Here is a 24,458-nt window from a genome sequence, read left to right on the forward strand (position 1 = left end):
CATAGCTTTCGTGACGTTATTTTGTACAACTAGGCCTTAATGGTCGCTAGCGAAGTGGCAAAAAGTGACCTGTTCCCCAATACTTTAACACTGGGCGGCCATTTTATTTCAGACACGAATGGGTGGTCAACTTTCGACTCGTCTTACAGAATATTCTGCTCTGTTACAAGACATTTTTTATTCATTTATTCACTTATTTCATTGGTGTACCAAGCCGGGCGTAGATCGACCTTGCGAATGATGAAAGCATCTGGGTTTTTGGTGACTGGAATTTACTTGGAGCGACTGGAGGCAAGTGTGAGCATCTGGTCGGGCGTTCCTTTCAGTCGATCTACGCGGGCTTGCCATCACCGACAACTGCTGACTCCGCAGTTGCTCTGAGTTAGCATGTTCGTATATCCTAAATAACGACGAGACCCTACTAGAGTTCTATACCAAGCTATATGCCGATTCAATCCAATGTCGTATGGCTATGTCGTATGTCATATACGACAGGCACTGTGTTGACTTGCGTTTTAAGCTCTCCTGTATGCCAGGCTTTATTCGTGTAGGTCGATTTTATCGTGTTCGGCTTAGCGACGAACTTCAGTATGTTTCAAGGCGGTGGTCAGGTTTATGATTGGAAGAAACCGGAGTGCCCGCGAAATAAAACCATCGCTCTTCGGCAGATACCTGACCAACATTCTTACCAAAAGCCGTTACCCAATACAGCGAGAGCTGTATTCAAGCTTCTGACTTATGCTTGTGATGTGTATGTTGTAGAAATGGTACAAAACACTAAGTCACATTAAACTAACTATAAAGCGATTTCGAACATGCACCCTAAGTGGCCAAAAGCCGTTATCAAAATGAGCTAGATTCGAACATAAAATCTGATTGGTCAAAGCCTACACATTATCAACGGGAGCGAAATTCATTGGCTAAATTCCGCTTTCCATAGGAGCTGTATTCGAACATGCATTCCGATTGGTCAAAGAGTGTTATTAACCCCGGAGCGACATTCGAATATTTAATCTGACTGGCCTATTACTTACATTAACAGACATATATAACTCGACGGTAACATTTCTTTGCGCATTAGTAATTAATTTTATAACCTGAAGTATTTTCCATATATCTGTGCTCCATGCATCGGCATGTGTGTATTTGATAAAATGAATATACAACGGAATTAACTATACATGAAGAAGGCTACACATGACAACGAAAGTAACAAGTAACATACATGTACCATCAAATATATATGCAGGACAAGTTCTGGAATGTAAAGCAAACTGGACAGGCTTATCGACTGGGATCCAATCAAGCATTTAAGTGAAGAAGCAACCCTGTTCCACGTGGCAAGCCTTGAAGTTGATGTGAACGGTGGGATGCACATAAATATATATATATATATAATATATATATCGGCGTCAACTTTTTGTGCTAGGTTAAAATAGGAGATGTCTCACTTGTGTTTATATTCACAATTTCTGAACAGGAACTTAATTCCTCGTCGAATCGCTTCTGAAAACTAGCTTGGAATTCCGGAAATTTGATCTTCTTTCTCCTACAAGGACAGCGTCTTGAGCAGTAAAACACACGGTTCAGCCTTCGCCTCACACGTTTTGTACAGACACAAAACAGTAGCGCGTTGACGAACCCTTGAGAATTATCCCCTAAAGCCTGTGAGAAAATATAGTATTCAAATATATTTTCGGTCAAATTGAATTTGAGTCATTTTAATTATCATTAATGTCCACCAGTCATATCCCCTAAATATTTACCAACAGTAAACAACGACCATAGAGCATGAGTTGTCGCGCGTACATTTTTTGATTTCGTAAAAATTAGGATGTATGAGTTACCAGGCGTCAAAATGATTCACAAAAGGACAAGAATTTGTGAAAGAATGAGTGAATGATTATGGCTTAACGCCACCCCGGCAATATTTCAGCCATATCGTGGCGAGTGGCAGATACTTATCGTGAGATTATAGCGCCCTTCGTCAAGTATATCTGACAAGCGTCATGAGTTAATAGGTTACGCATGCGCCATTTAAGCAAACAGGTCGGAGTAAGGTTTGATACACATCTGATGAAAATGCCACCAGGCAGAAACTGCTTAACGAGACATATTATGAATTTATATTATGAATATACTTACGAAAGAATTTACAAAATACTAACTAACGAAGTATTGTAAATGTGAGTCCTGGAATGGAAATGTGTACTAGATCAACAGTTCAGTTTGATCGTGAATTAAAAGCCAGGGATAAAGTCTCGATTAAATAATTCCATCAACGATTCCAATATTTTAAATGAATGAGTGAATGCTTGGGATTTAACCTAGTATTTAACAATTTTCAGCCATGTGACAACCAGGAGTAATTAGGTGTGTGTACATACTGTGTATCTTCTTGTGGCAGGGCGAGTCCATTTATTTATTCATTTGATTGGTGTTTTACACCGTACTCAAGAATATTTCACTTTCATACGACGGCGACCAGAATTATGGTGGGAGGAAACTGCAGCCCAATAGCTCTCTGAAACATTTGCCCATAGACAAATGCATCTTTAACAAGGTGGTGTAGGCTCACAAAAATCAGGTATCCATGAATACAATAAAGAGTGATTTGGGATAGAAAAATCTTACCTGTAAAATGAGAAAGGCCATCCCCACTGTGCTGTGACGATGAGCATGGTCGTAGGTCATTAGCAAAAATCGAATCGTGCCCCAGACCCTAATGACGACAAAGAGGGCGGGAACAAATCTCAGTGTTCTGTTGGCAGATTGGATTGCCGTAACTGTGTCACGGCCTAACATCTGCTCCCTGTCACGCCGTATCTGTCACGGGGGAAAGGTGACAAACAAATTTATAATAAGGCAATATAGTACGAAGGTCTACACTCGTTTCTCTTATGAATTGAAAGAGAAGGACTTTTAGTATGTATTTCAAAAGTGCATAAGTCGACTCACTTTTGTGTCACATTGATTTACACAAATGCAAGAAGTTGTAAAATAATGAGTGAAGGATTATGACTTAACGCCACGCCGGCAATATTTCAGGCATATCGTGTCGAGCGATAGAAGCTTAGTGTAAAGACTGCGGCACCAGAGAACAAGACTATCCGTGTTTATATGATGTTCGCTCCTCAGATCTCAAAGATCGGGATAAGAGGACTTCGGTACAGGAAGAAATCGCCAGCAAGTTTGATCAAACTGCTTATATTTGCATTTTTATATTCATAATATGAGGATGTCGGCTTTGATCGATCGTCTGCTATTATCATGTCGTGGACCGCCATCTTGCATGCACATTGGCTACTTGAAAGAAGATAGCTTTCGTTGGCCGCACATGACAAGGCATCGTTCATGGATGAAAAATTATCAAACACGTTAGATATTTCACAAAAGCTCCACAAAAGGCAAAAAACTTACAGAAAAGTTCACCGCATGCGCTATACGCTGCTATACCTGACAAGTGCCATGAGTTAATAGGTTACACATGCGCCATTTAAACAATACGTCGGAGTGGGGTTTGAAACAGCACACATCTGATAATAATGCCCCAAGGCAGGGACAACTTCACGAGACATATTACAAATTTATATTATGAATATACTTATATGAAACACACAATAATACGACCTGAGATAAAACAAAAAGGGTGTTCGGACATGGTATTTGATTCGGCCTTACAAACAAACTGCATGTATATGTATACAGACTCCGTGCTATTACACTGACAGGTGCAAAAATGTCAGTGTATTTAATAATATAACGTCAGTTATGTGTGCTAACCTCTTTTCGTATATAGAGGCTGGTGAGAAGAAACAGTGGAGCAGCAAGACAGAAGACACCCATCTGCCAACCCTGTCCAGTCAGATACACCCACTGTACGACGTCCGTCCGACTGGAGTCCACCCCACACCAGGACGGGTGGCCGAAGTACCGGACAAGCTGGACGTTATAGCCGACCACCCCATACACAAGTGCGCTGACCACAACTGCCACTGAAACATAAAATTTGCAACGAATTATTGGAAATATTCCAACAGCTGCCATAAACACTGTAAAACAAATCTTCTACAAACACTGTAAAACAAATCTGCTATAGACACTGTAAAACAAATCTGCTATGAACACTGTAAAACAAATCTGCTGTAAACACCGTAAAACAAAATCTGCTATAATCACTGTAAAGACTGTAAAACAAATCTTCTACAAACACTGTAAAACAAAGCTGCTATAGACACTGTAAAACAAATCTGCTATGAACACTGTAAAACAAATCTGCCGTATACACCGTAAAACAAATCTGCTATAATCACTGTAAAGACTGTAAAACAAATCTGTTATAAACACTGTAAAACAAATCTGCTATAAAAAAACAGTGTAAAACAAATCTGTTATAAACGCTGTTATAGTAAATGATAAATCTGTCAACATTTTGTAAGTGTTAAAATAATACAACATGATTGATCCTCTAAAATGTGAGTGCCAACATTTTAAAAATGTTTCGCCACGTAGTCATTGTTTGCTAGCTGGAACATAATGTTAAACCATACAGGATTATATTTATTTATTTGATTGGTGTTTTACGCCGTACTCATGAATATTTCACTTATACGACAGCAGCCAGCATTACGGTGGGAGGAAACCGGGCGAAGCCCGGAGGAAACCCAGGACCATCCGCATGTTGCTGAGAGACGCAGTTACACTTAAAAGTGTTAATTTGAAATAAGAAACTGTTGGATAGCAACATTTGTTTAAAGCATTTTACAAAGTGTTCAATTTCTAACACTTTAGAAAGTGTTAACCTAATAATGATTTAGCTCCTCCACCACTTCCTGAATGACCGGCCCGGATAGCACAGTTGGTAAGAGCGTCCGCTTCGGGACCGGTAGATCCAGGATCAATCCTTGATCGAGTCACACCTAAGACTTTAAAATAGGAAGATGTAACTTCTTGGCGTTCAGCATGAAGGGGATAGTGCAACGACTGGTTGACCCGTATCAGTATAATGGCTCGGGCGGGGCGGCTTACTTGCCTTCGGTAAGTCGTCTCAGTGAAGCAGCACTAAATAAAAGAGCGGTGGAAATCCGTCCTGCAACAAGGAGGCACATTACACATACATGCACCCTAATGATTTCTTCGTCGTCATATGACTGAAAAATTGTTGAGTACGACGTTAAACCCCAAGCACTCACTCACTTCCTGAATGTGGGATTTGGCATTATTACGGGGGCCTCCGTGGCTCAGCTGGTTAGGCCACTAGACCTTGGAGCCTCTCACCAATGCGGTCGCTATGAGTTCAACTCCAGGTCATGCTGGCTTCCTCTCCGGCCGTACGTGAGAAGGTCTGACAGCAACCTCCGGATGGTCGCGGGTTTCCACCGGGCTCCCCGGTTTCCTCCCACCATTATGTTGGCCGCCATCGTATAAGTGAAATATTCTTGAGTACAGGGTAAAACACAAATCAAATAAATAAATAAATTAATATTATTACAGTTATAAATAACATTTCAGTTTTAAGGGACAAGATAGCATATATCTCTCAGTCAATGATGTGTGACGGGTTCTCAGGCCGCTTCACGCCACGTCACATTCACAGTGAACAGCAAATATACAGAACTAAAGCACAGAGAGTAAAACATGAGGAGCGAGGATAGTGTGATAGTTGGCAAATTGTCACACGTAACCGGTGAAGTAGTCTAACTGTTCGTATGAATGCTTAAATAGCAGCCAATTACCACCATGGTTTGAGCATCGTTAGGTTGACCTTCTGAGCTTATGAGAAGCACGTATGTGTTTAGACTTAGCTTCATCACTTGTGTCCTCCCGCGGAACTATTTAATCAGCATTCATCAATAAAATTGTGTTAGGTGTTGGTTAAAATCATGTTGCACACACTCTAGATAAAGAAAATGCATGCGCATAAATTATTATTACAGACAAATGTTAAGACGGAATGTCTGTGTTTTCTGACATCATTTTCTGCCTCATCACCGTGACCCCAGTAACCTCGGTTCAAAATCTTGTTCAAGATTTCTGTACAAAATTTGCTATCGGTGGCAGTGATGTAAAGCGGTAGAGAGCGACGCATGCGCTGTAAGGGGTATATTGTTGTCATTGCATTTTACACAGAAAATCATTAAAAGGCTAATCAAACGTTTTATTGTTCTTACTGATCCAATTGATCAGTTCTTGACTTGTCATAATGGAGGACCCGCGCAAACCTACTGGCTAAAGTTTCGATTGTGAGGGTTTAAAATTCCAGGTAATTGTTGGCCATTTTAAATTCTAGAAACCTGAAATCTTTCCAGGAGGCTATGTAGGATATCAACTTTTCTGGTCTTTTTCGTTAAAGCCATAAAAGGAATCATAATTACTACATGTATTACCAAAAAAAGGTAATGAGATCTATATCATGATTAAGTTACAGGTCTATAACCATAAGTTCCTTGTGCAGTAAGTTTGCTAAAGTTTCCACACTGGATTCCGCTTAGATCTTGTATCAGTGCCGACTGCCCCGAATCGGTATGATAGCGGTCCTCCGTGACTGAGTGGTAAACGTGTTAGTGCAGCACAACGGTCCACTAGCTTCCCGCTAATGCGATCACTGTGAGTTCAAGTCCAGCTCATGCTGGATTCCTCACCGATCACACGTTGGAGGGTCTGCCAGCAACGTGTGGATGATACTCCGTTTTTCCCTTGTTTTGCCCGTGTTTCCTGTCACCATACGTCGTCGTATAAGTTTTTTTTTGATTGCTGTTTTACGCCGTACTCAAGAATATTTCACTTATACGACGGCGGCCAGCATTATGGTTGGGTGGACGTCGTATAAGTAAAATGTTCTTGAATACGCCGTAAATTACCATTTAAATGAAAGAAATAAATATGTTAGCTTGGTAAAAAGGATATTTGGACTCAATCCAATCTCAGGGTAATGCATTACTGATAAATGACAATCTTATTACTGTTTCGTTTGACGTTCAGCATATAGAAAGGAATAGCACTTTTCCATCTGTGCTGCAGATAAATAAGCTACGAATGCTTTCGTATATTAAATACGGATCGTTTCGTATATTACCCAAGAACATAGAAAACATTACCTGGAGCTCCCCAGCAGATCACATGGAACAGCCAGACGAGCTTATTGGCCACGGTGATGAAGTTCCACACGATACACAGGTAGAGATAGACGGCCAAGGCTCCGGTCCATAGGAAAGAGCTCAAGTCCGCGTACATGGAGAGTAAAGCTGGTACCTGACACATCAGATCCCGAGGGCCTGTCAATTTACCCACCTGTAGGTAAGCCATGGCACCCAGCACGTGACCCACAGAACTGAGGCAGTCCGATAAACTCAGGTACACCAACAGTTTCCGACTGGTGGTGCGAAGATCCTTGAAGCGAAGGAACGTGTATAGAATAAGTGTACAACCGAGAACAGACACCGCAGACATGAGCAAGGTGATTCCGGCATAGGCACACTGCTCCGGTGAGTACCGGACCGTCATGTTAGCCATACCCCTGGGAACCCCGGGACGGGTCAGACCGTCGCCAGCAGTGGAAAGGACAACACTCCCCTCAGTGGTCAGCAAATCCCTGCCAGCAGACGCCATCCTCAGCGAGATGCCAAGAATCTTTGAAGAAGGTTCTTCGTTATGAAATACCTCACTGAATCTGATAAAAGAGAAATCGTCTCATTATTTTGGATCGCAATAATCATCATTTCACTTTTCGCCTCGAACTAGTTCACAGACAGTTATATCAGATTTTCATCCATCAGTGGAGATATATCTTTCAGATGATTTCCTCACGATTTCCACACTATGTCTTTCAGTGAGATGCAGAACCTACAAAAAGTATGAATAAGAAAAAAATATGAAAATAACTGTATAGTATATAAAGTAAAAACTATATCACATCTATGTACAAACCGGTTCGGTGGCCTAATGATTAGAACGTCTGGTTCGAAATCCGGAAATCTGGGGTTGAACTAGGATCGGTTATACCAAACACTTTAAATATGGTACTTGTTGCTGTGTCACTTGGCGCTCAGCACTGAGAGGTTAGGACAAGGTAAGAGGGCTGTTTGACGTAAGGGGAGGTGTCATGTCTGGTGTCTTCGGCATACTTCAGTAGCGGCAGCACTTTGACTGCATGAACTCCCCCTGCCACAAGAAGACACGGTATATGTACATACACCGAATTACTCATCCTCGTCATATGACTGAAAAATTGACCTAAAAACGGCGATAAATCCTACATGTATACAAGCCCATCTGGGCGATGAAGGGGTTGGGGGTCGAGTTCGCATTCTTTTATCGCTGGAGGTCCAAAAATGTCCTACTGTTCCACGTGACTTGTCAGAAGTTATTTATTTTTAATTACAGTTTCTATAACACGGCCACCTGAAAAAGGTTTCAGAAAAAGTTATTTAGAATAAGCGAACAGTGGAGAAAATTAAAGAATTTAGAAAGTTCCTGAAGCAAAGACGTGTCAATAGTCTGTCCAGAAAATGGCGAGATTAATATCAACCAATGTTGCCTAACATTATTGACATAAGGACTATTTTTGCCTTTAGCGACAAAAAAGCTCCAACTCGAAACTCCCCTATAATGATACATCATGATATAATGGAATTTTTCCCGCTTAATATCGACTTGGGTTCAAGCCGGATATATATATATATATATATATATATATATATATATATATATATATATATATATATATATATATATATATATATATATATATATATATATATATATATATATATATATATATATATATATATGCGCCTAATGACAGGTTGCACAAAAGTTATTAAAGATTTTTCCGTGGGTCTGTACATCTGTACATACGTGCAATAGCTCAGCTAACCTTTCAGAATACATAGCTTTCCCATAAGTGGTGTCAAACATAGTTATACTTGACTATCGATTTTTGTGTTTCTTTGTACCATGACTTCTTTCGTACCATGACGTAAATCTTCGGGGAAGACATTTTTCGTGGTGATGTTCTGACAAAATGCTATCTAACGCAACCACGACAATAATCACCTCTTCATTTTTGTGATTCATGCAGAGAACACGGTGACATTTTGCTTTCATACAACGGCAAAGAAAGTCTTGGCATGATTTATTTCCCCTGCAATATTTTTCAGATAGCAGGCTTACGATGCAATTATACCGTGTAGCTTATATATTAATATTTCATATCGAGCTGAAAATGTTTTTTTGATTAATGTATTTTTTTTCTCTTCGTATCATGTATGACATCCGTTGAGCTTAGGACAAAATGTGCTAATTTATTTGCATCTCGCTGAGAAAATGTATTGAAGTATGCATAAATTATAACCGACAAGGCACATGTTAAATATCCATTATCTAAATAACGCAAAAACTGTCCAGTCCGTTATACTCGGTTATTTATTGCTTCACAGATTATGTTTTCTTAAAGTGAGCATCAGTAAAGCCATTTCACTTTCTGAATAAAGCGGTTCACTAAAGCCCATATGAAATATTACGCCTTTTTGCACGTTTCATATTTGTTTTTCCATTTTTATGACAGATGTTAATTTGACGGCCTGTCACAAAGCTTGACAGTTTAAACATCAAATAGTAATGTCCTCCCTCCAATCTTTATATGTATGCAACAATGGGATTATACAAGTGTGTGTTCAAAGAAAACAGCTGTGTTTTGTATGACGAGACAGCATTGATTTATATGTCATCGTTCTATCCCATATTATTTCTGAGCAGATTTATGTAAGCGAGGTCAGAGCATCCGGGTACCTAACACTCAAATTACTGACGTGTTCGCTGAGACGAGAAGGCGAGATTAATCCGCCTGTAGGAACAATAATCATTACAGTCATGCCAGGTTTTAATCAATACTGCGTAAAAATGCCTCGTTCAATCGTGACCCCGTAAAGCCCGCTGGCAGTTTTGCCCAGATCTATCAACAACAACGAGCAAGGGTACATATATATGTATGGAGATAGAGAAAGAAAAAGAGACAAGGCTTTTTTAACCGTTATATCGATTCCATCCAGTCAATATTAATGGCTGGCCATCCCCTGATAAATATCCTCACATATTCCGTTCATTCTGGAACACTTCGAAATGACCATCATCCGAGAAAACCCCAAGCTATAAGCTGGAGATTTTAATTAAAAGTCTTCGCGAACGAGCGGATCTTGTGAAGAAAAGAGCATGGCGAAGAAAAAAAGAGCCGAAAAAGAAAGTAAAACCTTGTCGTATATTATTTTATCTATTATATGCATAGAACAACATAGATAGGGGTATTATTTCAAAGCTTGTTCCCTGAGAATAAACTCCGACTAGGTCTATATAGGATTCCATCCTTCGATTCCTTCAATTAAAATAACACCATATAAAGCTCCTTGGTCGTCACTAAGAATTAGGCATGAAGGGTTTTTTTAAATTTTGTACTTGTAACTATGATAGCCTAATCAAAATATTACTGGACCTGTACGTTGTATTATATAGACGCATGGAAGAGTTGTTACGGAACGATGAGGTCACTGCTTATAGGTCGCCAGATAATGGTCATTTTTGTTTCACCCAAAAAATGAGTATATGATAAAATGCTTTTCTTGTAACACAATTATCGCTTCACCTGACACAAAACATTTCCAATACCGCTTACGCAACACTTAAAATGCAGCTTAATTCCTTCCAATATCCAGTTGCATTGGATTGGATTGGTATAATGCACTTACTGCGTTATAGTTTTCTATGATCTAGTTAATGTATTAATAAATAGTATTGTGTTTGGAGTCAATTTTAGCAGGAGGCCTTCGTTAGGCTAGTGCACCATTATGACCTATAGGAGCTTCTCACGAGTTCAAGTCCAGTTCATGCTGACTTCCTCCCCGGTCGTACATGGGAAGGTTTTCCAGCAACCTGTGGATGGTTGTGGATTTCCCCCGGGTTCTACCACGGTTTCCTCCCACTGTAATGCTGGCTGCGTTCGTGAGTACCGTGTTCCAATCAAATAAATAAATAAATTTGGTACATTTGCCCCCTGCGCTATGTAGTTAGCATGATGTAGGTGTGCGTAATCCTATATACCGACAGTCCTGGTATTAGAGCATATGGAGAGAATATACATACCTGCATGGCAATGAAGAAAATGTTCCAAGCAATAATGTTTTACTATGCATTTCGCGAGTTGTTAGTTTGTGTATATTTGGGAATATATGCGTATACAGGATAGCCAAACATATTCAGGTCTGACAGCAGCCCTGCGGATGGTCGTGAATTTCCTCCGGACTCCGCCCGGTTTCCTCCCACCATAATGCTGGCCAACATCGTATAAGGGAAATATTCTTGAGTACGGCGTAAAACATGAATCAAATAAATAAATCAAAAATATTCATGAATAATAACTTTCTTTTTTTACATCCATTTACCATGCAGAGCATTTACCAGTCAATATTACATATATTGGTAGCTGCACATACACGTTTGCTCTAATTTGTCAGTAAAAGGATTTTTAATATGGATTGCACATATTCCTAGGACAAATTTGACTAAATTTGATTGGTGATTGGTGTTTTTTTTACACCGTACTCAAGAATATTTCACTTATACGACGGCGGCCAGCATTATGGTGGGTGAAAACTGGGCACCGCCCGGGGGAAACCCACGACCATCCGCAGGTTTGCTGCCAGACCTTCCCACTTACGGCCGGAGAGGAAGCCAGCATGAGCTGGACTTGAACTCCCAGCGACCGCATTGGTGAGAGGCTCCTGGGTCATTACGCTGCGCTGGCGCGCTAACCGACCTGAGCCACGGAGGCCCCCAAATTTGACTAAACCTACAGCGTAAATACAAGGATACAGTTTTACAAAGCGGCGTTCTTTATCGTACATTTGTCGTACGATAACTTTTGTATGTCACTATTACCGTACCATTGTCCTATATGTTCGATTATCATGCATGCACTACATCTTTGTGAAACTGTGCCCTGCAGGTTGCCAATACTGCAGGTATTACGTTGTCATTCTGGTTTTCTAGCCCTTTAAACAACGCAAGGGCGTAAATGCCATGGAAAGGTACCTCCACTATTGTGTATATCATAAACAAAGCCCACTTAGGGTTACGTGAATGTACTGGCCATGGAAAAAGTATACCTCCACTATTGTGTATATTATAAACAAAGCCCACTTAGGGATACGTGAATGAACTGGCCATGGAAAAATTATATCTACACTACTGTGCCGGTTTGAACAAAGCCCAATTAGGGTTACATGCAAGTAATTGCCATGGCAACCAGTAATATATAGAGGTCGACTCGATATAAGTTACGTGCTCGTATCGTTAAGAAAGCCATGCTAGGTAAACGTATCTCTTCCAAATAATGACCTCAAGAGATTAAAACTTTTGTTAATAAATGTAAATATGCATATCATTATGGTCGATGCTTTAAAAAAAAAGTATATGTTTCAAAAACTTACTTTTGCAGTACTTAAAGTCCTTGTAAGTATGCGCATGCGCTTCAAGCTGGCCTTGAGATCAGCCATTTTCAATATCCACTTGTTTGTGTTTCTTTTTTTATTATAGCTTCGTACCAGATGTCAGCAAAAATTGAGGAAATATTTTGATAAATAGCTTTCTAATACCGCTACACATAACAGTCTAATAGAGCTAAATTGTCCCCACATCGCTGTTCCGAAAATATATTTAAATCAGAGCGCACGCGTACGTATAGAACATACGAGACAAAGCGGACGGCTCGGCTATCCGCTCGCCTGGTCGGTCATTGACGGAAACAATCAATACTGGCGCTCATCTACTGCGTGGCGTAACTAGTTTTCTTCGTGTGCACATCAGTTAATCGAAATTCCCCGTTTGTATTACATAGCAACATTACCTAACATTACCATTACCATTTGTATTGCCTACCGCAACATTTGAGGCGTACATCGTCCGTATACAGAGGTGTAAATCAGGTGTCAAATTAGGACCACTTCATGCAGCACGTGACGTACGTATATATCAGTTGTTGCACAACTTTCAACAGTACTGCTAAGTTTTAGAGCTTAACTGCTATACCCTGGCAATAAAGAGTCACAGCTGAAACATTTGAAAGCTAGTCTTGGCCAAGTTCATGACAAAAACGCTTCTCTGTCAATCTCCACAGGACACATGAAATGCGGGTTCAATTCCAGCCTTGGGCTGGGAATCTGTGGACTTTCCTACTCTAATTGCACAGTTAGTAAAGGGGCCTATAGTTCACCAGCAACTTGCCAGCAATATACATGGTGTACAAGTCTGTCACACCTATGTCACACGTGGCAAAGTTCACCAGCAACTTGCCAGCAATATACATGGTGTACAAGTCTGTCACACCTATGTCACACGTGGCAAAGTTCGTCAGCAACTTGCCAGCAATAAGCACGGTGTACAAGCCTGTCACACCTATGTCACACGTGGCAAAGGTCATTAGCAACTTACCAGCAATATGCATGGTGTACAAGCCTGTCACACCTATGTCACACGTGGCAAAGGTCATTAGCAGCTTGCCAGCAATATGCAAGGTGTACAAGTCTGTCACACCTATGTCACACTTTACCACGGGGACGCCGGTTTTCTCCACTCACCCAGGTATAAAACTGACCGCCATCGTATAAAATAAAATGAAATTCTTATTATTATTCGTATTCACCATTTCAACATTTAATTATGAAATATGATTAGCCGTAATAAATGTATAGTGTTGGCACTTTTCTTGGGTGGAAATAGCTAATAGTAAACGGGCATTGAGTGAAAACTTGATTTCATTCTTCGGATGAACGCTACTTTTGTTTAACGGGAATGTTTTAGTGGATCTACCGGATCATACAGAGCTATGTATATTCATTATTCTGAGTTGATTTTGCAAACCCTATATATTCACTGTATGAATAATTATACCCTGTATAGAAATTGAGCATTTGCCATATTCACCCTGAACTCCAAGACCCCATATTTTCGTTCTAGATATGCAATGATGGCCAAAGATCTAAATCAGAATTCATGTAAACTAAAAAAGAAAAAAAAAACATACCAACAAAAAACAACGCAAAAAAACGTGCCAGACAGATCTCCAGGACCGGTGCCTTATCATGCCGATTTGCCGCGATATGGTGTAACAACACTCAATGCCAATACACATTATATGCATAGTTAGGCTATAGCTATACACACTGACGCAATCTGAATACATGAGAAAAAAATAGGCTATCGGAACCAAGGTATCAAAAGCTATCTCGCTACCCCCTCCCTGTTGAGCTTAGTTCGTAATCTGTCATAACGCTTTACATTCCCGCGTGAGTCTAAGCGAGATTATCCACCAAGCTGATGTCTCAGCTTATATCCTAGGTTTAAACGTAGAGCGAACGGCTTGAAAGCTTTTGGTTCCTTCCCACCCACAGAAATTGTAAGAGAAGTGAATATGTTAAAATTTAGGCATTATTTCAACACAGATGCTAATGGGATAAAATCAGTTTTCTTGAGAGGCCACTGCTGTCATTGATTTCAATACCTTAAATTTGAAGTATGTCGCCTTGTCTGGATTTATTTTGCTGATGAGACAACCTCATGGCGGCGCAAACCCGGTGTAAACGAGCAATCTTCGCCATGCGGGTTTTCAGACTTTTCTCCCCTCTCTTCTATCTAAATAACCTAATGACGAGAAAAAATGAGTAAGGCCTGAAACGCTGGGCTTGCGTGTTCACAAGATCAAGTTATAAAATATATTAATAGCGGATGCGGTAAATATCGTATCTGACCTAAAATGTCGTCAAAGTTACTTACTTTGCCTGATTCTTAATGACCTGTTGGTATTAGAAAGACATTTTGAAGTTGGCTTGGAAAGTAACATGATGGTTCACTGAAGCAATGCAAGTATCATCACCAAAAGTCATATTTTATGACCTTTATTCGCAAGCCTCTAAAATTTGTTAGGTTGAATTCTTATGGCATAGGGGGGCCTCCGTGGATCAGTTGGTTAGCGCGCTAGCGCAGCGTAATGACCCAGAAGCTTCTCACCAATGCGGTCGCTGTGAGTTCAAGTCCAGCTCATGCTGGCTTCCTCTCCGGCAGTACGTGGGAAGGTCTTCCAGCAACCTGCGGATAGTCGTAGGTTTCCTCCGGGCTCTGCCCGGTTTCCACCCACCATAATGCTGGCCGCCGTCGTATAAGTGAAATATTCTTGAGTACGGCGTAAAACACCAATCAAATAAAATAAATAAATAAATCACCAAAGGTCATATTTTATGACCTTTATTCGCAAGCCTCTAAACTATATTGGGTTGAATTCTTATGGCATAGGGGGGCCTCCGCGGCTCAGTTGGTTAGCGCGCTAGCGCAGCGTAATGACCCAGAAGCCTCTCCCCAATGCGGTCACTGTGAGTTCAAGTCCAGCTCATGCTGGCTTCCTCTCCGGCCGTACGTGAGACGGTCCTCTAACAACCTGCGGATGGTTGTGGGTTTCCCCCCACCATAACGCTTGCCGCCGTCGTACAGGTGAAATATATTCTTGAGTACGGCGTAAAACACCAATGAAATGAAATCAAATCAAATCTTATGGCATATATGTGTGTAGTTTAACCCTCACACTACCTTTGACACCCATATGTAGCACATGACGATGATACCAGATGCTAAGATGAACGCCAACTTGTGACCTGGTGCATTTCATCTGTGAATGAACGTTCGCTGTTACTTTTATGAATACGAACATTTTCACTTTGGCCATTTAGTAACTTGGCTGATAATGACGGCCCAATAAATTAATTATACTTTGAACTAAAGCAGATTTATCATACATATTAGAATTCAGATGTATTCGTTTTTTTTTTTTGTTCCGCAATCTAGATATCCACGTATCACGTCATGTACCTAGGTAACGATACATCAGCAAACAATTAATGGCTGCACAATGAATATACCAAGTCAATGCGAAGGCCGTATAATTTAGACCCGCGCGTGGAGTGTCCAAGGGTTCTAGCGACGGTACAAAGAGCATGCAAAACAATCTACATGCTATCGGTGTTTTCACAGGTAAACAAAAAAACTATCATTGTAAATGCAGCTGTTCGTCCAATGCAATTTAAATATACTTACCAGGTCCGTATATCATACGAGCACAGAGACGGTGCATGAACTCTGATGACGGCTCTTACCTGTGAGTGGGTTGGACAATTTTTTCTCCGTATATTTCGCGGATCAACCGGTTTTCTTACCTGCGCATAAGGAACGTCGTATAATTATCTCTCAGTTACGCAATAAGGCATTGGCTTTACATATCCGGACAGCACAGTGTAGCGCCTCTCGGTAGATATACAGGTGGTATAGGCCTACATATTCTCTATAGGCCTACACACCAGTCGATTTTCCGGCATCTTCCGCTGAAAGAAGTCTTGGTGTCCGTCCACGAAGGAAAGGATTCCACGCAGCACTGTTGTTCGGACGAGTGAAGGCTTCAGGAGTTGTTAGCCTTTCCGTGTGAGCCACAGACAACACCATAGAACCCCCAGCATGTATAATAACACTGCCCTGGTCGTGTATCGATCGTGAAATCCCTGATTACCCGGTGTAACGGGATGTAGATCAAAAGTCGCTTCGTCGACGTCTTTATTGCCGTATATAATACATAGGTTGTTCACAATAAGTATAGATGTACTTAGAGTCAATGACATGGGACAAAGCTGTATGTATAAACAGCCAGGTACATAGTTCAGCTGTTATCTCGCTGCTCAATGTTTGTTATCGACTCCAGTGTATGCCGGCACACAGAAGAGAGGTAACACCCGAAAGTAGGCATGCGTTTCATTTCCATTTCGCGTGACATGGGTTTTATTTCCTAAAAAAAATAAGAAAAAACAACAACAACAACAACAACAACAACAAAAACAGTTTGTCAGTTTTTGGAACGAACGATTGGACAGTCCGGTTTATCCATTGACTGATTGATTGATTCATTCATTATTAATCGCCCGAATGAATGATCGTTCCGTCGTCCGATAGATCATTCGATCGATCATCCCATCGATTAAACGATTTATTGATACGTTTGTGGCTTTTTCAACAAAGTACTTCAGCCCTTACAGCTTCTGTTTCCAGAACAGAAAAAAATGTTAAAGGACAGGAAATGCCGTCCACCGAAACGCCTAAATCAGAATTTATGTAAACTCAAACAAAAAATGCCCACAAAAAACAACGACGCAAAACGTGCCAGATAGATCTCCAGGACCGGTTCCATATGCCGATTTGCCGCGATATAGTGTAACAGCACTCAATGCCAATACAGATTATATGCATAGTGGGCCATAGTTAAGGTTCACATATACATTGACGCAACCTGAATACATGAAAAAAAAAAAAAAGGCTATCGGAACCAGGCTATCAAAAGCTACCAAGCTTTCCAGGACAGAAAAAATACGTTAAATGAGAGAAAATGCCTCCACTGGATTCTCCTTGCAGTCCAATTGTCCTTCGATCGTGTGTTCGAATCCAGCTTCCGCTAGTTCCACGACAGATTGGCAAGGTGCGATGGCCCGGTGTTCATTAGCCTACAATTTATTTATATTTGTATATTGGATAACTGTGTAACGTCATTTTCACTTATGTGGGATGGCGCTCCTTTTATGGATGGGGGAATCTTGGGTACACCTTGGTAAACCTTTGGCAAGTTAGTGACGAATATTCACACTTTGATGTCCTTCAACGAACGTTAGAATGCGCCAGCACCACATGAACGATGTCGACCGCTGTAGGCCTATGTAGGCCTTGTCAAGACCCCACGAACAGTGAGTACGGGGAAATCTACAAATTTCCTGTGCTTGGCTGGGATTGAACCCGCACCTTGTGTCCCGCATCCATAAATTGATGCAGCCCCCTTCGTAATATATTGCACGTGGGAAGGTCTTGCAGCAACCTGCGGATGGTCGTGGGTTTCCCCCGGGCTTGCCCGGTTTCCTCCCACCATAATGCTGGCCGCCGTCGCATAAGTGAAATATTCTTGAGTACGGCGTAAAACACCAATCAAATAAATAAATAAATAATCGTAATATATTCGTAATTCTTTAGAGCACAGTGAACACCATTTATGGACATTAACAAAACAATAATATAAAAAAAAACCTGTATAAATTCGAAAATGACAAACCTCAGAGCAATTTTCACCGCACTGGACTGAAAGTCTGTTGAAGTTCAGCAACGTGTCGGGTCAAATTTTTGTTCAGTTTAATTTTTAGGTGTGCAGCACATTGGACATGATATGCATCCTGTAGACACCCATCCTTACCTCCTACCCCAACTTCGCGCCTACATGTTGGCCTACGCCTATTAATTTTTTTATCAAATATGGTCTGTGTAAGAAGAAGTATACTTATCGGTATCTGGTATCTTCTGCTGTATGATCCTGCTACATCTCATTCATAAAACCCAGAAATGTGCACTATAAGTTGATTACAAAGAAAGACATGCAATTGGATGCGCCAAGATGGTTATGTGTTTAGCCTACAAGAGTAGTGTCCCTTGGATCGTATTTTATCTAAGAATAGCAGTTTGACCTAAATACACGTCACTGTGTTATCAGTGTTCGCTGTGCTGAACCCATTCGGGTTATTGAGCGGTATTTGTAGCAAACGCTCGACCAACAAGCGTCCAAACGTCTACAACAGGACTACACAGAGATGGTAAGCAACAAAATACCCTTAAATATTATTATTTGGGGCACCTTTAGCCACCTGGTAGCGTGGCCGAGCGGTCTAAGGCGCTGGTTTAAGGCACCAGTCTCTTCGGAGGCGTGGGTTCGAATCCCACCGCTGCCATTAAATTTTCCTCACTGGCTTTGATGAGTAAGTCTATTCTATGCATGGTATTTTGTTTCCTTCTATCGTACACATGCGTTAGCTTTTCAGATTAGATGATTTGACATCCTAAAACAACCAGATGACTTCTTTCCAATAGTTCATTACACTGTAAGACGGGCGAATTTCACTTTCTATTACAGTTAAATTTTACAGACATGTTTCCCCATTTTCACAATGTGCAATTCCATTGGTGTGGAAACTTTCCATTTTTTTTTTATTTTTCTACTAGGACATCGTCCTTCCTTTCAACAAACCTTAAAACGCTTTCCTAAACACATACCCATGATATATGCTGGGGAAAAGGCCATATAATGACCCACTTGCATATTGTGTATATAGAGAGGAACATGCTTTCCAGGTTAATAGCTCAAGGAGTGTCACTATATAGTTTTTCGGAAACACAAAGTGGAACTCATTATGTATTTTTTTTCTGAGCGCATTGTTAGTGGGATTTTTTTTTAATTGCTAGTAGCGTTAAAACATTTTGCTGTCAAGCCGAACAGGTTTTATGAAGTCTTATTTCATGTAAACTCGGATTTCGTTAGCGTTTTTTTTATTTTGGTTTAATAAAAGAGTAACTAGAGTGGTTATATATACATATAGGCAAAACTATATATATATATATATATATATATATATATATATATATATATATATATATATATATATATATATATATATATATAATTAATTTCCTCGTAAAAATTGATTTTCTATGTGAAAAATATGACTATGAATGTGAAAAACATTTTTTTTCGGTAAAAAGTTATTTTTCGTGTAAATCGATTAACTGTCTCTAGTGATAAACAGCTTGATAAGCCGTTTAAATCATAGTATAAAGATTGTATGTATGTTCCTTTGGCTTTCGGTTCTTTGCTTCAGGTGTACCGTGTTTCAGTTAAATGGCGAGTATACATAGGGGAAGGAAACCCGCGACAGTGTCTGTAGGATATCTGCAACATGGCCTGAATGAAAGCTATGACAGGTTGTGGATGAAATGTTCGACAGAAATCCGTGACAAGGTATGGAGAAAACCTGTTCCATGGTCTGGAGGAAAACTAGCTGTTACAAGGTCTGGAGGAAATTTGTGTTAGGTTCTGGAGGGATCCTAGCTGTTACAAGGTCTGGAAGAAGTCTGCGACTGTGTCTGGAAGATATCTGTGACAGGGTAGGAAGAAAACTTGTGAAAGGGCCTGGAGGAAATCTAGCTGTGACAGGATCTGGAGGAAATATATGAGAGGGCCTAGAAAAAATGTGGCTAAAACCACAGCTGGATTCGAACACACGACATCGCTTTGGAGACAAATGAATGAATGAACTTAACAGTAACAAAATTTCAGTTATATTAAAAAATTACAAGTCGATCTACTCAACGTTCTGATTCAAAGCGCCACGCTGTTAACGCCATTTGCTTTTGCAATGAATAGCTTAAAAGAAATTTGGTTCACCGATCATGTATATTCATAAGAAAGTGTTGAAACGCCTGTGTATGGCACTGTTACACAGCTTCATTCCAACAGAAGCCATTTGTCTGGTTAGTTTCAAGTCGAATTTGGGTCAGATAAAGGTGAAAGGGCTAAATACGTTGCGAACCTTGATTTAAAAGTATGGGGAAACAATAAGTATGGGGAAACGTAGCTGGGGTAAATAAATAAATGTATACACCCTGATGTGGCGAAATTGTACAAGTTATTCACATGTAGGTCTATATATATATATATACATAGGCCTATGATCGCAATTTTGATATACCGAGAAAAATTGCTAACTAATGTGTTTCTACGCCTTATTTTTATAATATGCCATATGCTTCTCATGGTTTGTTCAATCCTATTTTATCACGTTGTTTGCGAAAAGCTGTTGTCGAGCATTAATATCATATGAGAATTTGCTGTAGAGATCTCTTGATAACTTGAACTTGCCCTGGTTTTGTAGACGAACAATGAGAAATAATCAAAAACTAAACATATGGTGAGGTTTTTTTTAGCCATTGAATGCCACGATCGATATAATGCTTCAGTGATACCATTGTTACGGTATACAGCTAAGATCTCTTTTCACGGTTGGTCGTCACAATGCCGTGTTTTGTAGCAAATTGTCTCTTTGTCTGAGCGAACTGAAAAGCAAAAGATGACACACACAGAAAAACTTGCATATCTGACTACTTAGTGTGTCCATGAGTCACAATGCTCTCTTACTTCGCATCAGGTTTGTTTCATGTGTTATTTTTACCGCCCTTATATACTATATGGGGTTGTTGTTTTTGTTTTTTGTTGTTGTTTTTTTTGTTTGTTTGTTTGTTTTGTGTGTGTTTATTTTTGTTATGCAAAATGTGCATGTTTATTATTATATCAACTTTCTGATTTGGTCAGTGAATTTTTTTAAAGAACTGTTGAACGAATTTTTGAAATTTGTGCCAATATCAGCGTCCCGCATCATCGGCTCACCTAGCAGTTATTTTTAGGATCAGTGACTTTCTTACAATAACAGCTGTCGTGAGCGCGCCCCATTTTGACAGAACACAAGACGTGCGACAGATATATATATATGTACAGGCCTATATATACATGCCCAAATCGCCGTGCCTTGAACATTTGCCTCCAAAGAATGCTCGGCCCGATGTGCATGAAATACCACCTATAAGTCGTAACCATTCATGGATTCATTCGAAAGAGCGCCTCCATGTCTTGTTATAACATGCATACTAAGGTTATTTCGAACCAGATCAAAGCATCAATCAGTAACGGACGTGGGCCGGCTGTTCTACTGACCTCCCTCTTCAGAATCTACAAGCATGGAAAACAAGGCAAATTCTTACCAGGGCTTTAATAGGAGAAAAGTCATTTTTTTCTGGATTTTATTTGTCGATATATATAGCCTTCTATAATTTTGATTTTAAAACTATGTCTTGGTTCTGTCTATTGCATATACTTGTCATATCAGACAACTCAGACCATACCTCAATAAAAGTAGAGCCTATAACCCGCAAGGCATACGACACCTTTTTGATGCATAAAACAATTATCGAAATTAACTTATCCATTTTTTTGTGGTTCCATAGGTTTTTTTTGTGTGTGTTTTTTTGTGGTATACATTTCCTCGTTCTCACTATTAATAGGGGTTTGTTGTAGCTTGCCAAAAGTGGGTGCAGAAATTATACTCCTGGCACTTCGATTTCCACTACCCATAAAAATCACCGAGATCGTATAATCGAAAAATGATTGATTTATTTGATGTGTTTGATTTGTGTTTTACGCTGTACTCAAGAAAAGTTCCCTTTTTACGGCGGAGGCCAACATTATGGTGGGAGGAAGCCGGACAGAACCCGAAGGAAACCCACGATCACCAGCAGGTTCATTACAGATCTTCAAAGTAGGTGCAGAAATTATACTCCTGGCACCCCGATTTCCTCTACCCATAAAAATCACCGAGATCGTATAATCGAAAAAGGATTGATTTATTTGATGTGTTTGATTGGTGTTTTACACCGTACTTAAGAATATTTCACTTATACGACGGAGGCCAACATTATGGTGGGCGGAAGCCGGACAGAACCCAAAGGAAACCCACGATCACCAGCAGGTTCATTACAGATCTTCCCATGGAAAAAATATTGAATGTGTCCTTAAACAACATTTAATTAAATTTGAAGGGTGCTCGCAGATCGTTGGTTCATTGTAAAAAAACTGTCGCTCTTAACTGTCACAACGGTCTACTCGTCTGTTAAGAAACAGACTGAAAACTTCTCTGTGATGTCCAATATGGCGACTGAAGCACATCCTGTAAGGTGTAAGAAATACTTGCGGTAAACTCACCAGGGTCTCTTATAACATCGGGAAATACATGTCAGCAGTTATGTCCGCTAAAATAAATAAATAAATAAATCGAAAAAGCGAAGACAATAACATTACACAACAGTTTTCCCTACGATGACGCGTGCAAATTGTCAAATGAAGCTGTATTGTAAGGTCAAATTTTGTTTACCTGTACCTCGGCTATAACATGATATTTTATCCCGATGAAGCAGTTTTTGGTTAACCACATTGACTTCATCCGAGCGCCCTAGGAGCCATCCGATTAAAAATCCTCGCTTTTATAATATATTGTTGCCAGTCATGTACGTAATACTGTTTTCACATGTACATATGAATGGTATCAGGCCATGTATATATACAGAGGATCCGAATCCCTTAATACCTCGTACAGATATATTTTTTTCAAACATACAATATCACTTGCTGAGAATAAATAAAAAAAGTCTAATCAAAAATCAATCAACAATATTGTTAATGGAGTTTTCTCGTCAAAATGGCGATGTGTGTGTCATGCCTCCTACTTCGTGGCTTATTTTTTTGGTGTGTTTGTTTGGCCCATGCATGCTAAATAAATATTTCGTAATACCTTGCAAACATTTCTATATCCCTGGTCATTAATTCACCGAGAAATATGCAGTAAGACCTCACAATTACGGGATACTGTTTTCATTTTCACTGCCATGTAACTGCACATATATCACGCCTAACTCCAACTAATCCGATATTAATAGATGGGGATATTGCCAATGTGGTTTTGAGGGTTCCACGTCGATTCTGCAATTTCCTTATTCATTTGCTTAAGTCGTCTACAAATATCCGTATTTCTTATAGATGCAGCAGTTCGTCCCCAAATAGTTAACATATAAGGGTTAAACGATCCCACCAAACTATAGCGCAAACCATGCAGTGACAAAATACGCAGAAAAATACTCAAATTCACAGCCGCTGCTTGCCTCACCTGAGGACCACCCCAAGAGAGCCTCGATCGTTGTGACAAATGGACCTACCTGTTTCTATACCTGCGCCCCCCGGCCTTCTCGTCATGGTGAACCGTTCCCATAAACCATTCATCGCGGGGCAGAAATATCCTCGCGAGGACTCAAAGAGAGACGTAGCGGAGAGTGGGCCTGGTGCACGCATCGGGGTAACGCTAGGATCACGTTCTGTTTTACCTGTCCTTGTCACAGGTAACAACATCACTATCGTTTCTCACCTGGGCTTGCATGATTTTTAAGGTAAATATTTCAAGCATAACTTACCTTTCAATGTCCTTAACTCGATCCGCGTGCCTGACTTGTCAGGTAGTGCAGCGCCTCGTAACTATACACAAGAGCTAATCGAGCAATTCTTACTTGGGCAAGTATGAAGCCCAGAGCGGACGGGCAGCTCTGTAATATTACCTGTTTTTGTGGGGCAACATGGTCTTCAAAGCTGTTTATTCTGATACATGTATAGAGCAAAATAGCGTAAAGAGAGCAAATATTGTGTACGTATTTACCATAGCTAATCAAGGAAGTCTTAGGCAAGTATATAGGTAAGTCAAGGGCTGCCTACCTAAAAGCTCTACACACAGTCGGTGTTTAAATGCTTGAGATTAAGAAGTATGATCTAATTTGGTCGATTTTTAAGAAGCCAAAGAAAAAAATCTGCACTTCCCCAGGCAGCAAGCGTTGGTTGGGTCGGTCGTCTACATGCAGTCATAAAACGACAAACATAGCGGATGACAGAATGTGTTGTAACAGATCAGGACTACTGTGTG

At 40.2% G+C, this 24,458-nt stretch overlaps 2 protein-coding genes and 1 non-coding gene across 9 annotated transcripts in view; 2 read left to right on the forward strand and 1 right to left on the reverse strand.

The window, feature by feature from the left end:
* Positions 1–1,405: 1,405 nt before the first annotated feature.
* Positions 1,406–16,550, reverse strand: LOC135471312 (G-protein coupled receptor 157-like). 6 transcript variants are annotated; one of them, XM_064750491.1, is made up of 6 exons: positions 16,251–16,550; positions 14,549–14,688; positions 7,098–7,669; positions 3,784–3,995; positions 2,635–2,826; positions 1,406–1,665 (listed from the first exon to the last, which is right to left on the reverse strand). In XM_064750491.1, exons 3-6 carry the CDS (start codon positions 7,606–7,608, stop codon positions 1,426–1,428), a joined length of 1,155 nt encoding a protein of 384 aa, XP_064606561.1. In that variant the 5' UTR covers positions 7,609–7,669; positions 14,549–14,688; positions 16,251–16,550; the 3' UTR covers positions 1,406–1,425. The 6 variants fall into 6 exon arrangements, with proteins under 6 accessions (XP_064606561.1, XP_064606560.1, XP_064606563.1 ...); XM_064750490.1 differs by having other exon boundaries at positions 16,132–16,550; XM_064750493.1 differs by lacking the exon at positions 14,549–14,688 and having other exon boundaries at positions 16,392–16,550.
* Positions 16,551–18,760: 2,210 nt separating this feature from the next.
* Positions 18,761–18,842, forward strand: Trnal-aag (transfer RNA leucine (anticodon AAG)). Its single transcript has one exon. It is a non-coding gene; the product is annotated as a tRNA-Leu (tRNA).
* Positions 18,843–23,799: 4,957 nt separating this feature from the next.
* The window catches only part of LOC135471280 (hillarin-like), a 38,746-nt gene continuing 38,087 nt past the window's right edge, over positions 23,800–24,458 (forward strand). Inside the window, exon 1 of one of the 2 annotated variants that reach the window (XM_064750446.1) lies at positions 23,800–23,934. The gene's annotated coding sequence lies outside the window, so the exon portion shown is untranslated. Of the gene's footprint in view, positions 23,935–24,124; positions 24,234–24,458 lie in introns of those variants that run through there. The other variant, XM_064750447.1, reaches the window with a different exon arrangement.

Source organism: Liolophura sinensis, chromosome 7 (genome assembly GCF_032854445.1).
Source record: "Liolophura sinensis isolate JHLJ2023 chromosome 7, CUHK_Ljap_v2, whole genome shotgun sequence".
NCBI lineage: Eukaryota > Metazoa > Mollusca > Polyplacophora > Chitonida > Chitonidae > Liolophura > Liolophura sinensis.